The sequence below is a fragment of the Macrosteles quadrilineatus genome, unplaced genomic scaffold, assembly GCF_028750875.1.
Source record: "Macrosteles quadrilineatus isolate MER2022 unplaced genomic scaffold, UCM_ALF_1.0 Scaffold_3__2_contigs__length_128488019, whole genome shotgun sequence".
Taxonomy (NCBI): domain Eukaryota; kingdom Metazoa; phylum Arthropoda; class Insecta; order Hemiptera; family Cicadellidae; genus Macrosteles; species Macrosteles quadrilineatus.
The window spans coordinates 77,076,695-77,092,077 of record NW_026542596.1 but is presented as its reverse complement, the minus strand read 5'-3'; the positions used below and the strand labels follow the sequence as shown (position 1 = coordinate 77,092,077).

General features: G+C 32.9%; 2 protein-coding genes across 2 annotated transcripts in view; one reads left to right on the top strand and one right to left on the bottom strand.

Moving 5' to 3' along the window:
• Nucleotides 1–2,183: 2,183 nt before the first annotated feature.
• Nucleotides 2,184–8,751, top strand: LOC128990722 (uncharacterized). The gene is made up of 5 exons (XM_054413256.1): nucleotides 2,184–2,423; nucleotides 4,221–4,349; nucleotides 4,932–5,067; nucleotides 6,588–6,681; nucleotides 8,625–8,751. The coding sequence occupies exons 1-4, from the start codon at nucleotides 2,297–2,299 to the stop codon at nucleotides 6,646–6,648; spliced, it is 453 nt and encodes a 150-aa protein (XP_054269231.1). The 5' UTR covers nucleotides 2,184–2,296; the 3' UTR covers nucleotides 6,649–6,681; nucleotides 8,625–8,751.
• A 588-nt stretch (nucleotides 8,752–9,339) lies between these two features.
• Nucleotides 9,340–15,383, bottom strand: part of LOC128988373 (tyrosine-protein phosphatase 10D) — a 77,549-nt gene continuing 71,505 nt past the window's right edge. Inside the window, exon 31 of the mRNA XM_054409615.1 lies at nucleotides 9,340–10,711. Coding sequence (XP_054265590.1) covers nucleotides 10,680–10,711 — 32 coding nt within the window. The 3' untranslated portion in view covers nucleotides 9,340–10,679. The remainder of the gene's footprint in view (nucleotides 10,712–15,383) is intronic.

Below are 15,383 nucleotides of genomic sequence, written 5' to 3'. Positions count from 1 at the left end.
AGTTGTTGGAGAGAAAACAAAGGTTCAGTAATCGATGTTTGAAAATGTTGGCAATCGTCTTAAAAATAAAAACACACTGTAGGTGTATTCTTAAATTCAACATTAAATGTTCAATTAAATAACAAACTGATGGACATCAAATGTGTTTATTGAGCTGAGTGGTTTATTGTGCTCGCCTAACAATCAAAAGGTCGCCAGATCGATTCTGAGAAAAGTCTGTAGGCCTATAGCTTTTTGATAGATTGGACTGGACCATAGCAGATCCTGATCATTGCGCTTTTAATAAAAAGTCCTAGCAAATGAAATGGTTGATCTTAGTCAGTAACAAAGCTGAACAGATTATTAACTCCATTCTACACTCATTCTTTGCTCACATTTGGGTTGCAATATACACCTAGTTGGCGTCCCCATCTCAAATGATTAGGTACTAATTATTGATAATTGAAAAAAATTGTTAAACAAGTTACAAAATAATAAAAATAGACAATGCCTAAGTATGTTTTGGATCAAATCTAATGTATCTTAATATGTATCTTATTAATGAATAGGCGCAATCAGGAAGCGAATAATTACCAACAAATGATGTACTTGTTCAAATTTGTTTTAATTAAACCCAAAATTATTCAATTAATTTTCCTTACTAAACCAAAAGTCAAAATTTAACATAGCTGAAGGTAGTTTCATTGAGTAACACAGTGCAGTTTTTACAGACATGCCAATTACAGTGACGTAAATGTCATTTTGATAAACATTTTGTTATCATCTGGAAAGAGACAACACTCGCTTCAGTACCAAAATAAAATGCATCAATGGAAGCTGGTTAAATATTCCTTTTATCTAAAAAACTGCGCAAATTGTAAACATGAAACATCCTATATTATAATATGAGTAAAGTTTGAATATTTTTTGCTTCGATCTAAGAATTGGCATCAAGAACCACACTTGTACTTATGGTATAACTAAATTCTGTGTGAAAAATAAGTGCTAGACCAGTGGTATAGCCAGGAAAAATCTATTTTCGCCATAATTTTTTCTTGTATTTCTTCAACCAATATAGTTACTTAACCCATAAGGCCAATGTAAAATTTTTAAATTTTCAAATGAGTTTGTGTAGTGAAATATACAAATTTTCTTGAGGTGGTGGCTGTCGTCAATCACATTTTTAGGCCAGAAATTGATTATTTACAACATTTGAAGGAAATCGTCAAATCTGTTTTTGTGATCATTTTGCAAGCAAGCATAAATACAGGCAAACATTGCTCATATGAGAGTATAGGATATGTCAAACTATATTGATAAGAACGCATCAATAAAACAAATGTGTAAGGGGTGTGGTTTACAACCGATTAAAACAATTAATTGATTCATATACTTTTGATACATGCGATAGCTTACAACTGAATATTACAACTGAGGTTACAACAGCTGACTTTTACTCCCTAGAAACTAAAATGGCTTTTTACTCCCTAGGCAGTAAAAGAACCACTTTGGGACCACAACACATTTATTTAAAGGGATGTTTTTGCTGCAATATGAAGAAAAATTAAATTGTGAAAAAACTAAAAAGGTGTAGCTAGGTGGATATTGTGCTTCCAAGGTGGTCAGAATGTAACTGGTTCGATTCGTGAGAAAAGTCAATGGTTTTTGATGGTTCAAAAGTGGACCATTGGTTATTGGGTTTAAAATTAATGATCCTGACAAAATAAACAGCTGATCTGAGTCTGAAGCAACAGCTGCAAAAGGAACCTCACTTTATTCTCATCCCTCACTCATATGCAGGGAAAAATACCCCAACATTGTGTTGTAACTTAAGCTGTTAAATCTTTTAATACAATATTTAAGTTTTTTCCATACTATATATTTGCTCCAGTCTTAAGTAGGGTGAGTGCATATTAGGGTTAGATGAGCTCTGTAGTAAAAAATATCCACTTAGTAAGCTTCGATCAGAAACAATATCTGATCAAAGTAATTTATTCGGAATCCGATTTTCACGGAACTGTTTATTTAAAACCGAACCTTCAAAAAAGTTTCCATGTGTGGCCAAAGACAAGGTGGATTCACCGATTTATCAGAGAGGGATGGCACATTTTGGCAAACGATGGATCTAGGTTGGCCGTTGACAAGCGACCTTTGACATAAGATAAGATAGCGAGTGGTTACTATATATTAGTGATATAAAGCCTCAGCCACTACCCGTTATCTCGCAGTAGACTCCGTGGTGACTCTGTCTGTACTCACTGTGATCTTGCTGTCTCGTCTCGCTTTTCTCTCTTCGTCTCTGTCAATCTGCCTGTTTATGCTGCCGTGCTGCCAGTTTTCTCAGGTTTCGATCTGCCGTAGCGGCCTCTCAGGCCTAATCGCCTGTTACTCTATTGTCGCTAACATCATTTTGGCCGCTCGATTGATTCTCTTTGTTTGTTCAGGTAAATTTAAAACATTTCAAATCAAATGTTCTTTAAGCCTTATCATTACATTGGGATAGGAACATGGTGTGCATTTCAACAGTTTTGTTTCCGACTAAGATCAGCTGTTTTCATTAGCCAACAAGATTCAGTAAAAACCCAATGATCAAGACCAACTTGGTTCAGTTTTAAACTTCCCAAAAAAGCTACGGGCTTTTCTGAGGATCCAACAAAAATAAGGATTGATCTTTTAATTAACAGGCGGGCACTGTAACTACTCTGCTAAGACGCCAATTAAGAAACCATCCATCTCGTTGCTGAGAAACTTAGGGATTGTTCTGGGTATACCCTGCAAGATTTCTGTGTTTTTTACTGATCTTAAGATCTCTTGAGTTTTCAGTAACAAAGCTACGTATAAGTCTTCTCACAGATTATCCATTATTATTGGGGTTAAAACTTGCATTAGTTTAGTTAGATTATATTTTAACTACGCTGGCACATTAGAGTGCTTATTTTATGGCAAATACGAGTGTAAAATGAATGAGATTAAAGCTTTGTTGCTGAGAAAGATCAGCTGTTTGTAAGTCAGAATAATTTATTTAAATCCCTATAAACAGCTGGGTCCAGTTTCAAACCATTAACCCTTTGCGGTCGAATGGCGAGTATAGGTCGCCACCTGCCATTTTCCAAACTGCTCAAAAATGGCAACCTTTACTAAAAAAAAATAATAAATAAAAAAAGTTTATTTTTGGGGTCGAATGGCGAGTATAGGTCGTTGGGCGCCATTTTCCCGAAATGGCACAAACTATACTCTATTTAACTACTCTATTTAACTGGGGATATTCTGACAACAATGAGTCAGTACCCAGCTATTAGTTGTGTTAGCATAATGATAATAGTGATATGGTCAGGGGTTTCTCAGATTTTTTTAGGGGGCAAATGAGTACGCGTTTCAGGACAAAATATTTAAGAAACATATTTTTGGGCTGTAAAAAGTCGTGATACTCTTTCAAAAACTAATTACACTTATTGTCTCTTCATCAAGAATTTCAATAGTTTGAAACCTTTCTTACACAAAAACTTTTGAATAGAATTTATTCCTATTTTGTATTCATTCCTTTCATTAAGTTTTACATTACATGATTACATACTACTGTAATTATGATTATACATAAATTACACTGATTTATTATTTTGAATACATTGAGCTGTCTAAAACCTTTATAAAGTTTAGTTAATTATAAAATTCAAATTATTCTTGTGTGGGGGGGGGAGGGGTCACCCCAGTCCCCCTGTGGGAGTGATGTAACGGACATACCCCAGGCCTAATTATTTCTATGAAACATCATGGTAATAGTTTCTCTACCAATGGACCCAGATTTGTATAAAATTACAAACAGATCTACATAAACCATGTGTCATATTAGATTGATAAATTTGCAAAAAAGACAAAAAAGGCGTTATCTTTTGATTTTGCTTCAACTCCAGAATAACTACATCATCACAATGTCTATCTCAAGATCAACTTAAACATCTTGTTGGATTAAATCGCCGCTATCTCGTAAATCATAAACAATGATTCATAAAGCTGTTTACAGCATGTTATGATTGTAAATTTGTGTTTCTTTTGTCTTTGGTAAAGTTTATTTACCTTTAGTAGTTTTTGATTAATAAAAAAATGTAAATATTTTGTGAAATGTTGAAACCATTGAAAATTATTCGGCCTATATCTTTTCCGTATTTGATTATTTCCTCAAATATTTCAATATATTTGTGTTTACATTCAATACAAAAAAAATTAAAAAAATATAATTTCAGGGTACCTTTTCAAAATGTCTTCAATTCCCCAAGGAGCATTTGCCTCTTTCAAGATTCGTCAAGGAATGGATGGGAAAGGATACAACAAACTTAAAGAAGAGAAGTGCTTCCCACCTGTAAACAAGAAACGTAAGAAAAAATATAATTTTTTAAATCCTGAAATAATTAAACCGTCAAAAATACAGAATTAAAAAGCTTAAATCAATCAAAATATTTTTATAAACATGATGTAAATAAAGTAGAATACAACAAAGGGGTGGTATACAGTGCACAATACTTGAGCTAAGTACACTTTAACAAAGAAAACTTATATTTAAAATAAAAAACTAATAATGTAAACGTATCAAAGCTATGCATCAAGATAAAGTTGAAAACCGATAAAAGGAGTGAAGGTGGAATGAGGTAGTGAGGGGAAAAAGAGGTGTTTATTTAAACTTTACCCAATATAAAACTACCTCCAAAGTTATATGACCTCTTTTATATTATTATCTTGATTTGACTCTGGTATTTAGTAACATTCAATCACATATTTTTCTTTTGCAAATAAAATTATAAATAACAGTTTTACCAATTTATTATTTTTTTACAGTAATGTTAAAAGTTTGAGCAAACATAATAGGGTACCCAATAGAAATGAAAACATTATGAAAAAGGTTAGTGACTGTTCAACATATTCAATTTTTGATTTTATTTAAATAACTTTGTTTGCAGTTGTCGAGCATTCTCCGTTAAAATATAACAGCAAGATGATGAACAGCATTTGGGGACAATACAACCGCTACTCAGTCCATAATATGAAGAAAAACACCGACTCCAACGAAATGCTTCTGTGGGCGGAGCAGCGGCTGTAAGTTAAAAATATAAATAGAAAACCAGTGTTCATTTAGCTTTGTTAAGCCAAAAAATACATGCATCTAAACCAGGATCTTTTTTTGTTTTTTTTTCTTGTTTTAATAGTAGTAACTTCATCCACTGTAGGAAACAGAACTTGCTTGAAAATTACTTGGATTTAAATAGGCTACTAAGGGCTTAGTTGAAGTAATAATCTTTATGACAACAGTCAATGAATCTTAAAAGCTGAATTAATTATTTTTTTCAAATCTAGTGAGTCTCAGTCTCAGTCACTTAAATTAAAGTTTGTCTATAATTTTATACAATCCCATATTGACAACATATGATGCAGCCTCTTAATTTACTGTCATTATCTGGTTTTACTGACGTCAATCTGATTTTGCTCAGTGGGTTCATTATTCTCTCGAGTCATTTACTATATCAGTCAATTAAATTAAAGTTCTCTAGGCAATTTTCAGAAATTGTATGAACAAAGATTTATTTGTTTTTAAATGTTTCTTTTGACCTTGTTAGTTAAGCAAATCGACTGGTGAATAATCATCCTGATATGTCTCACAAACAATACAATCTTTTGGCAAATTTCTCTTTCTTTGGGAGATACAATAGTCTACATTTTTCTTATTATTTTATTTTCAAACACAAAAATCTTGATTTATTTATTTTCAAAGTCCAATCTCCTGATCCATACAGGAGAACTGGTCTGTTAATTGTTTCTATATATTTCACTTTTTTAGTTTTTACTACATAAACTGAAAAAAAACGTGGTAAACATGGGGTGAGGGTAGAAGGGATTCGAGCCCTATTACATAATATGTAATATATTATATTAATGGGCGCCCATGAAGGAGCATTTAACAGTTGTTTAATACAAAATACTACAAACCAAATGGGTTTAAATTATACATTAACTACACCCAAAGAACATCAAAAGTTTCAATGTGAACCTTTTGTAAGTAAATATTGGTTGGTCACCATTTCAACAAAAATAAATTGACAATGTTTATTTGCACCAATATATTTCAACAAAGTCAAAATATAATAAAAGCCCGCTACACGCTTTCAATTTGGCTTGGTTTGAATGATAGATATCAGATCAGCTGATTTAAGGAACTGAACTGATGCTAACACATTTTTATTATCAAATTTCTGATTTAACTCACATCATTTGTACCAACTTTTCCATACACGCAGTCAATTCAGCTTTTCTTTTCAAATTGTTTACATCAAATTGACTAAGACTAACCAAATTGTACAACTGATAAAATTAAAGAGAAAGAGAATTTTATAAAACTAAGCTGTAGGTACTGTTGAGTTTTGTATTTATAGTCAATGGTGGATGCGTAACTCCCTTTTTCAGTAGATTTATGGATCATATATATTCTCCTTCATTCCTGAGCAGTGAACTGTAGTATGAAAACAATTATGCTTCTTGGTATGGCAAAAGTATTTAACCATCAGCTATTCTGAAGGGAAGTGCGTCTTCTAATCATTATCTGACATTCAATTATTTTTCAGGGCTACCGCTACTCCTCCGGCATTCCATGTGCCCGGTTTCACTCCCGACTTCTTCAACTGAGTCGTCTCAATTTTACATTGTAGTGAAATATAGGTAAGAACAAAGATAAACTCAGGTTAATTTAGAATACTTATTTCTTGTTGAGACCACTGATAGATTGTAATTTCAGTCAAAAATTAAATCTACTCTAGAGTATCCCAAACTTGGAATCTAAACTAGAATACATATTGTAGTCAATCCCAATCCACCTGTCATAATTACCACTGTCTTCAGAATTCAACAAGAAATTACACAAGCAAAAATTACTTGATGCATGCCTAATAAATACCCAACAAGTTTCAATTAGGTAAGAAAGGAGAAGATCACAACTTGTGTGAATAAAATAAAATTATACCTAACTGATAGTTTACCAAGAGTTCGACGAACAAGAGAAAGAAAAATCCATTACAGGTGAACAAAAGCAAACATTGATCAAAGTTTGGCCACCGTATAAAATTTCTTAGAATATTTTTTTTTCATTTTAATAACTCATCAATTTCATTTTAATATGTTTGAAACGTTTTTCATTTACACATTACCAAATTGTCCATTGGATCTCTATAAACTTTAAAAATTGTTCCACATGCCTGGGCAGGTTTTTGTCTTGTTATTATTTCAAGCAAGCTACCTAAGTTAGTTTTTGCCGATTTCTAAGCTAACGAAGCCAGCACATTTGTCAATTTCCAAGCAGTCTGTTGGTCACATTGCTGTGTAGAAAAGACCTCTACAAATTAAGAGGGAACGATGGTAGGCAGGAAAATACCCATTCATCCGAATCATGCTTCGAAATAGCTGGTCTGCGCTCGGCAAATGCAGCAAGTGCGGACCCGCCTTAGCAACTTGTAAAATGTATGCTACTGATTAGTTTCCACAAAAGTTTTTTTTATTCTATCAATTTATTGTGACAGAAATCTGGTTAAAACCAATCAAGGAAATGTTTTGTAGAGTAAATAGAGGTAAAATTGGAATTTCTATAAACTACGATGTTACTGTAGTTGTTACACTAAATTAAAAGCATTTTGGCTATTGATACAACTAGACATTCCATCCCAATGTTTAAGTGGTCACCGGTTTAAAAAATCAAAATCGTCGTGGTTGATGTGAGCCAGTGACAGACTGTGCTGATTTAAATTAATGATTTCTGTTGAATAGATTAACACAAATGGAATGACTTATTGTGAGCTATAGCAACATATATGACCCATCAACTAGGTCAGCATCAGCAACCAAAAATGAGGTGAAGAATAGAATTGTAGACACTAGCACAATCTGTGACTAGCTCACACAACTGTTTTTTTTTTAATTTTATTTGGGATTAATAATTACAACTTAAGTCAATCAATCCAGTATGTTTATGGAGGACACACGTTTCGACCTTTAGGTCATCTTCTGCTCCGCTGTTGCACTAGGTTATTACATACTTAGTTGCGTTGTTGGTGTAGCAACCGCGTCAAATAATTTACATTGTGAAACATAGTCAGACCACGTAAACATAAAAACACGACATTGACGAAGACATTTTTGGACAAGTCAGTGCCGCCGCAGTCCCGAGCCCGTTCAGCTGTGCGCACGGTGATAGATTTATTTCAATGTTTTCGTCTTCGTCAATGTCGTGTTTTTGTGTTTTTATGTTTACGTGGTCTGACTATGTTTCACAATGTAAATTATTTGACGTGGTTGCTACACCAACAACGCAACTAAGTATGTAATAACCTAGTGCAACAGCGGAGCAGAAGATGACCTAAAGGTCGAAACGTGCGTCCTCCATTAACATACTGGATTGATTGACGTAAGTTGTAATTATTAATTTAAACATCAATCCGTTTGCTACAAATCAATCATGATTTATTTGGGATGTCTACTTCAGTATCCAATAGTCAATGATTAAATGAACTACTTCAGTATGGTGTTAAGAACTGCACAAATATTTTTTGTGTTCTTAGCAGGTGAAGTGTCAAGAGTATAAATTAATCTATAATTATTAATTTTGTTTTTAGGCAGGCTGGCCACTACGTAGTCTACAGGGGTAACGGGGCACCAATGGAGTACATAAAATAACCACTTATATTGTAAACATAATACGATGATTACAATGTGATTTTTTAATCAGTATTATTTAAAGTATTTTTCGTGTTTTACATTAACCCCTTATAACATTTGAATCTTTTTGAAAATCTCTAAAATATTATTATTATGTAAATAGATTCTATTATTCAATATGAAAACCAAGTATTTTTAAATGAGGAGTTGATCAGTAGGTTTTGAAGCCATGAAGAGCCCTCTATTAAGGATGAGGTGAACCTTTTTAAGGTTATAGGCAGTAGCATCTAAAAGCTAGGTTTCTACTGTACTGTACTTGTATACTGCAACACATCTTGGCAATGGTAATGGTACCAAAAGGAAATTCAATGAAAAGTACCAAATGAATAACTTGCTCTTGGTATTACAGGTATTACCTCCACTATTTTTGTTATATATATTGATCCGACATTTGACTAAAGAAGGAAATTAAACAACTGCCTAACTGCCTTTGGTTTACCGGACGTCACTTTGAATGGGTCGCAACATTAAACGGTTCTGGCTGTTCAGGATCAGTAAGGTTATCCAGACTTCCCATCTCCAACTGGGACAGCTTGCTAAACAGGAATTTATTAACAAAAACAGGTATAGCATGCTATAGAATTGCTAGAGAACCAGGTACAAAAAGTCATCTTTCTCATAATTTCTGTGATTTATTTCTAGCACATACTAATAGATTCCAATCCGTCTCAACTGAATATCACAGAGTTAATATCAGACAATTAGTCTACCTAAATTAACGACTAACTATTAAAAATACATTATAATATATTACAACTGACAACCAAATTGTTACTGTCTAAAATCTACAGTCAAGCTCAGGAAGGAAAGAATGATGGCTTACAAAATAAGTGAAAACAAACAATAAAATTATGAGATTCAAATATAGATTCAAGTCAATAGGTATGTCATAACGTGGTCATGTTACAGTTCGCTCAAATGTCTTTTACAATCAACAAAGTATATTTCTGGTAGTTTAATGGTTTTAACGGGTATGACCAAAAGTTGAGAAACTAATATGACACTCTGATCAGGTAAAAAATGTATTTCAATTAGATCATTTAGTGAAAACAATGGACGGAGCTAGACCTTCACCATGTGAAAATACTTGCGATGATATGAAAGTATGACCAAGTTTTCATCTCAACAAAAACAGTTGGTCTTCAAATTGAAAACCAGTCAACAGCAGCATGCTTAAGGCACTTGAATTTTCTTCTTCAGAAACAACAGTAAAAACGTCTGAAGTCCATCAGAAACAAAGAACAGTCCAAGGTTAACTTATAGGAATTGTATCATAAGGAAAGTAATGTTTTGCAAGGTAGAATACAGACTTAAAACAACTAAACAGAACAGGGCGAGTTTCTATTAAGAGATTGCACCAAGTTGTGAACGGGGATGGAAATTTTCTTTTAGATAACCAAGATGGCTACAAATATTGAAAGGCGATATTACCAGGAGGCAATTGTATGTACAACCAATTAAACAAATTATCTTGGTAAAATTTCAAACGAGGACTCGTCTTCATTAACAACTAGGCTACTTAAGTTAATTTTAACTAATTTTTACTAACTTTACTTGTGCTAAAATTGGTAACGATTTCTACAATGAATACACAGAAATAGAAAAGTACAAAAGCTCGTTATCAAACCCTTATTTGTTTACATCAAATACTGAGTATAAAAAATACTGCTTGTAAAGGTAAAAAACTCAATCGGCTCAGTTATTTTACCCGAATTAAACTCTCAACAAATTTTAGTAATCTTAGCAACAACATTTTTCAACACCAAATATAGTTTTAGGCTACCAACATTAACGTCAACAGTTGATAAACATAACCAGCTCTTCAACAATGATATGAAATGCAACTCTGGAGGTATAAAGCTAGCTAAATACAACAATTAACATTTGACACATGAAGACTTGTCGTAAGGCACATAGTGTTGTACTGGACACACCAGTTATTGTCTCAGTGGTCACATCCCGGACTCTGCAATCCCTTCATCATCTGAAACATAAATATGATAAGTTAAAACTGCGTGTTATCTCGAAATTCACGTTTTTCTAGAGAATTTTGAAAATGGGAAGTTGGTAGTTTGACGTGGGGTTGTACTGAAGCATCATCCAGGTGAAATAACAAAAAAACTAGGAAGACTCTGTTTTCATTGCAAGATTTATTTAGCAAGATGTGTTTTTATTGCCCTTTCAAAAGTAAATAGTTTTAGTTTGTGTACAAAAATGTAAAGGTGTGAAAATGGAACTCTTAACATTACTTATAAGAATTAGCTACAATCAAGGACCAGTTGAACATGTTTTACTTCCCCTTTGAATATTCCGCAACAATGTCAACAATAATAAATGTAAAAATAAATCAGTAATTAGAATTCTTCATTATTGTGTAGGGAGTAATACATGTTACATTTAAACAACTGCACCAGCTGTTTGTATGTAAACAGGAACCATTGTTATAGCTTATTTATAAAAATTAATTAAGTACAACATTTACGTTTTGTGAATCAGTTAGCTTAACAGTGCAGTATAATAAACAATTTAGTTTATCACACAGACTAAATGTCTCTTCAACCTCCGCTCATTTTCCGACGTCGGTTGTTAAAGTACAGTTCATGTCAAAAAGAGTTACTTTAGGCCTTGGTAAATGCATTATAATATGCTAGTAGTTTTTTTCATTACTAAATTGTTCAATTCATTTTAAAGCTTTTGTTTATGAAGTTAAGGCAAGATTCAGATAAATTGGGTTCTAATAAACTACTGGAATTACTGTAAAACTCTTTCATTACCACTCTTTTTTTAAGGTACATTCAAGAAGGTAAAAAAAATCTTATCTTTACCTTATAACAAACACAAATATCAAGTGAAAATTTGTACAAAAGAAAAGATTGGAAGAGATGATAACCCTTAAAAAACGTGCAGTAGTATTCATAATTTATTGTAAAAACTTATGTTTAAATTTACATGTTGTATTATGTTAAATATTTGCTATAATTATTGTTTAGTTCATCAAACTAACTGATTTCCTATATGAAGGAAACACAACAGTCAAAAGAGTACTTCAAGATTTATGAAAAAGTACTCCTGTAATTAAACTAAACATGCCTTAGTTAATTTTTTTTTACAATTGAATTTCTATTTCAGGTTTTGTTAGTAAATGTTCAGTACACAAAGAGATGCAGTCTAAAACAAACTTCTGGCAAGTAGTAAATTGTTGTTAGGAGACAAGTATATTTTGTTACATCCATACAAAACCTACAAACATCCTATGATAAATTATTTGTATGTTTTAAATACACCTAACTAACTGTTTTGCAAGGAGGTAACCTTTAGTAGGCATTATACATTTGATAATAACACAATATGGATCGAAAATATTTTTGAGAGGTTGGTGGTCTGATGGTAAGTTTCATTTTACAGTACTCAAAATGATACCCCCCACCAAAAAATAAAAAATAAAAATTATATTTTCCTTACAACAATTTTGGGGACAAAACTTATCATGTAACCCCCAAAACTGCAAGTATAACTATAATAACAAACTTATATTAGCTGTCAAATGCATAATTTTAAGTTGCAAATGGGTCTGACTTAGGGGAGGTACGATTGAGGCATTAGTTCAAAATTCCTCCGTGAACAGCGCTGTAGTAGAGAGCACTTTGGCAATGAAGGTTTAAGTTACTAATCGCAAAAATAGTTCTGTTCATAAAATAAAATTATAAATGCCTCAAATTTAATTTTATTATTTTTTAATTATAAAATTAAACTATCATAACCTAACCGAACTAACCAAACTTGCTGATAATGAAAAACTCTTGGACAAAAAGTTAATATTACTAGCGGGATTTGAACCCGGGACCTTCAGCATATCAGCCCGGCACGCTAACCACTAGACCACCGAGGCCGATGGTTCCAGCTCGTATTGTTACGGTAATGGCGTTCCGTCAGCTAATAAGAAGCCCACAGCTGTCATCGTAGCCTCTTCTGCACCTCCCCTGAGTAAATACCGTTGCAAATAGTCCAGGCATCTGTCACGATCGCCAAAAACTTTTGCTATAAATTTTTCATTGCTACAGCACTATATTTTTGGATGTAAGGAACATCCAAGATTTTCTTCTCCTGTACAGAACGTTTAAGAATTGAAGGAATTGTTCTTTAATTATTGATGTTTTCTTTACTTTTTAATTGAAAATCCGCTAAGCTACACCCAGACATTTCCATTAGCATTCAATTATGTAAATATAACCTAACCCCAGCTGAAAAAACAGCTACATGCACCCCAAATATTCTTTACTTTGGCTAAGAAGGGTACTTACTTGTATTATTGAAGCCCAAATCTTTAAACTACCAAGAATAATAACTCAAGTGATATCAGTTGACATTAAAGATTAGGTTGAATTAGTATTTGAATTAATATTTAACTAAGTATTAAATTAATATTTAAATAACTATTTAAGTGGCCTAGTATTTGGGCATTGAAATCGGATCAAGAAGATTGTCTGTAAAAAAAGGTTTCTAGAACACCAGTTGCGACGTAGTCTAAATCTGACACTAGGGACTTGTTCGGTAATTCCCAACTACTGTTTTATCCCCACCTCTATACAACAATTTAGGATAGGGATCAGCTAGCTTACCTGGTAGACAGAGTCCAGATTAGCCTTGGTTCTGTTTAGGGAAATGTTTTTATGTGTTAAAACATTTCTGTTTAGTTGAAAACTAAGTATTCTGTTTTGTGTTATGTATATTATGTGTTTTGTGTTTTATGTGTGAACCAAGACTAATCTGGACTCTGTCTACCAGGTAAGCTAGCTGATCCCTATCCTTGTACGTAATAATCCTAATCAGCCAATTGGCCTTCCCTTAACTTCTTTCCTGATAGACAATTTAAAATCTTTTCATGGTACTTTTACAGGATGGGATACCAATGTCAATTTCTCAACAGCTGATTGATTTCATGCTCCCATTATTTAAATAATTTGTTAGTTGTTGTGTTACATTTTAAATTACTAACATGGTTACAGACGAGACAACAAACACAAGACAATGCACAAGCTACAACAAGACAACAGATACAAGTTACTAGGTTTACCCCGTCACCGCTGTTTTTCTGCGTCAGGCAATTTTTCTAAAGCTTCTGACTTCGGTTTACCTACAATTAACACCAAACAAAACTTAACAGTTATACTTAATAGAGTCTGTAAAATCATGTATTGGGTCAGAGTAAATTTATTTAATAACAGCCAATTTGATACACAAAGTTTAGGTTAACACATTGAGTACAGGCTACATCTATTGATGAAGTGCCTCACGAGTGCTCCTATTGGCCTACATCTATAGATGTAGTCACGCCACTCCCTACATTAGTTCGGTATAAGCCCAGCCATTGCCGGGGAACGTTAAAATCTTTGCCAGCCAGTAGCTTTATTTTGGTGAAGGTTTTGGTTTGGTACTAAAATTTCCCTTAAAATCCCTTTTAGTCTGGCAATGCTTTTGTCCCGGTTTTGGGATTTTCTCTCTCCGAGCCATATTACAAAGACACTGGCTACGGATCCAGGCAGTGCTGCTACCTTTTGTTGTTGAACTACGTCCACTGTTAGGGTAACGCAGCACAATCACCACTGATCTTTTGTGATTCGTCAGACTGAAATATTTGAATGCCAATTGCGTTCGCTGATTCAGTGGCGAGCCGGGGCTTCGCCCGTGCCTCGCCGCCATTGTCGAGCGACTGTTTTTAGGTTTTCAGAACTCAACGTGTTAAATGATTAAAATTTCAAAGTTAAGACATCCCATGGTTGAATATTACCAAACCAGTAATTAGTGTGTTAAATAAATCACTCACTGTTGTAATTTCAATCTGAATCAGTTTCTTACATTAGAATTAAAAAGACCAAATGGGAAAACTAAACTAGTTATTTAAAATAACAAACATTATATTATAAAAATTGGTTATTACAAACACTCTTGTACAATATTTTTTTACAAGATATTCTTGATATTAGGGTGGTTTTCACATGATTAATTTACATTCTTTAACTAAGGCAGGTTTAGCTAAATTATCGCTACCCTTCAAAAATAATGTACTCTCTTAAAGCTAAATAAATTTTAAATTAACAAATATAAGGAATAATATAAATCTGTATAGAAAAAGTATACCTTTTTTAAGATAACTGACTTAGTTGAGGACATTAAAATTACTCAAATAAAAAAGTATAAGGTTACCAGTACATGTGTTAATGTTGGACCGATCTTTTGTTTTAAAATACAAACATAACATATAACACAAAATATCTAACGTTTACTAATAGACACAAACACAGACTAGACACAAGAGCTTAAAACTTCTGACAAACTCCATTTAGGATTTTTGTACAGCTAGACAAATTAACCTAAAGATGTTCAACTCTGCAGCTTGAAACAGCTGTGGTCAAATTAAATTAAACATCTTATATTACAGGATTGGTCCAACACAGGCGACCTAAATCTTCACTTTGTTAATTCCGTTGATTCAAAAGCCACATCATAAAATTATTAATTAGTTGAGGTAAAAAAAAACACAATATGGTATAAATATTGTGGAAGAGAATTAAAAGACAATAAAAAAAAGTTAAAACTGATTTTCTAGGAAATTAAATGTTTCACCTCTAATCAATTCAAAAGCAAATCAAGATGAA

Bases quoted from the DNA above. Each gene is read 5' to 3' on its own strand.
- LOC128990722 (XM_054413256.1), top strand. From the start codon at position 2,297: ATGCTGCCGTGCTGCCAGTTTTCTCAGGTTTCGATCTGCCGTAGCGGC. The intron at 4,350-4,931 runs GTAAGAAAAAAT...CTTTGTTTGCAG, and splicing joins CCCACCTGTAAACAAGAAAC to TTGTCGAGCATTCTCCGTTA. The intron at 5,068-6,587 runs GTAAGTTAAAAA...ATTATTTTTCAG, and splicing joins CTGTGGGCGGAGCAGCGGCT to GGCTACCGCTACTCCTCCGG.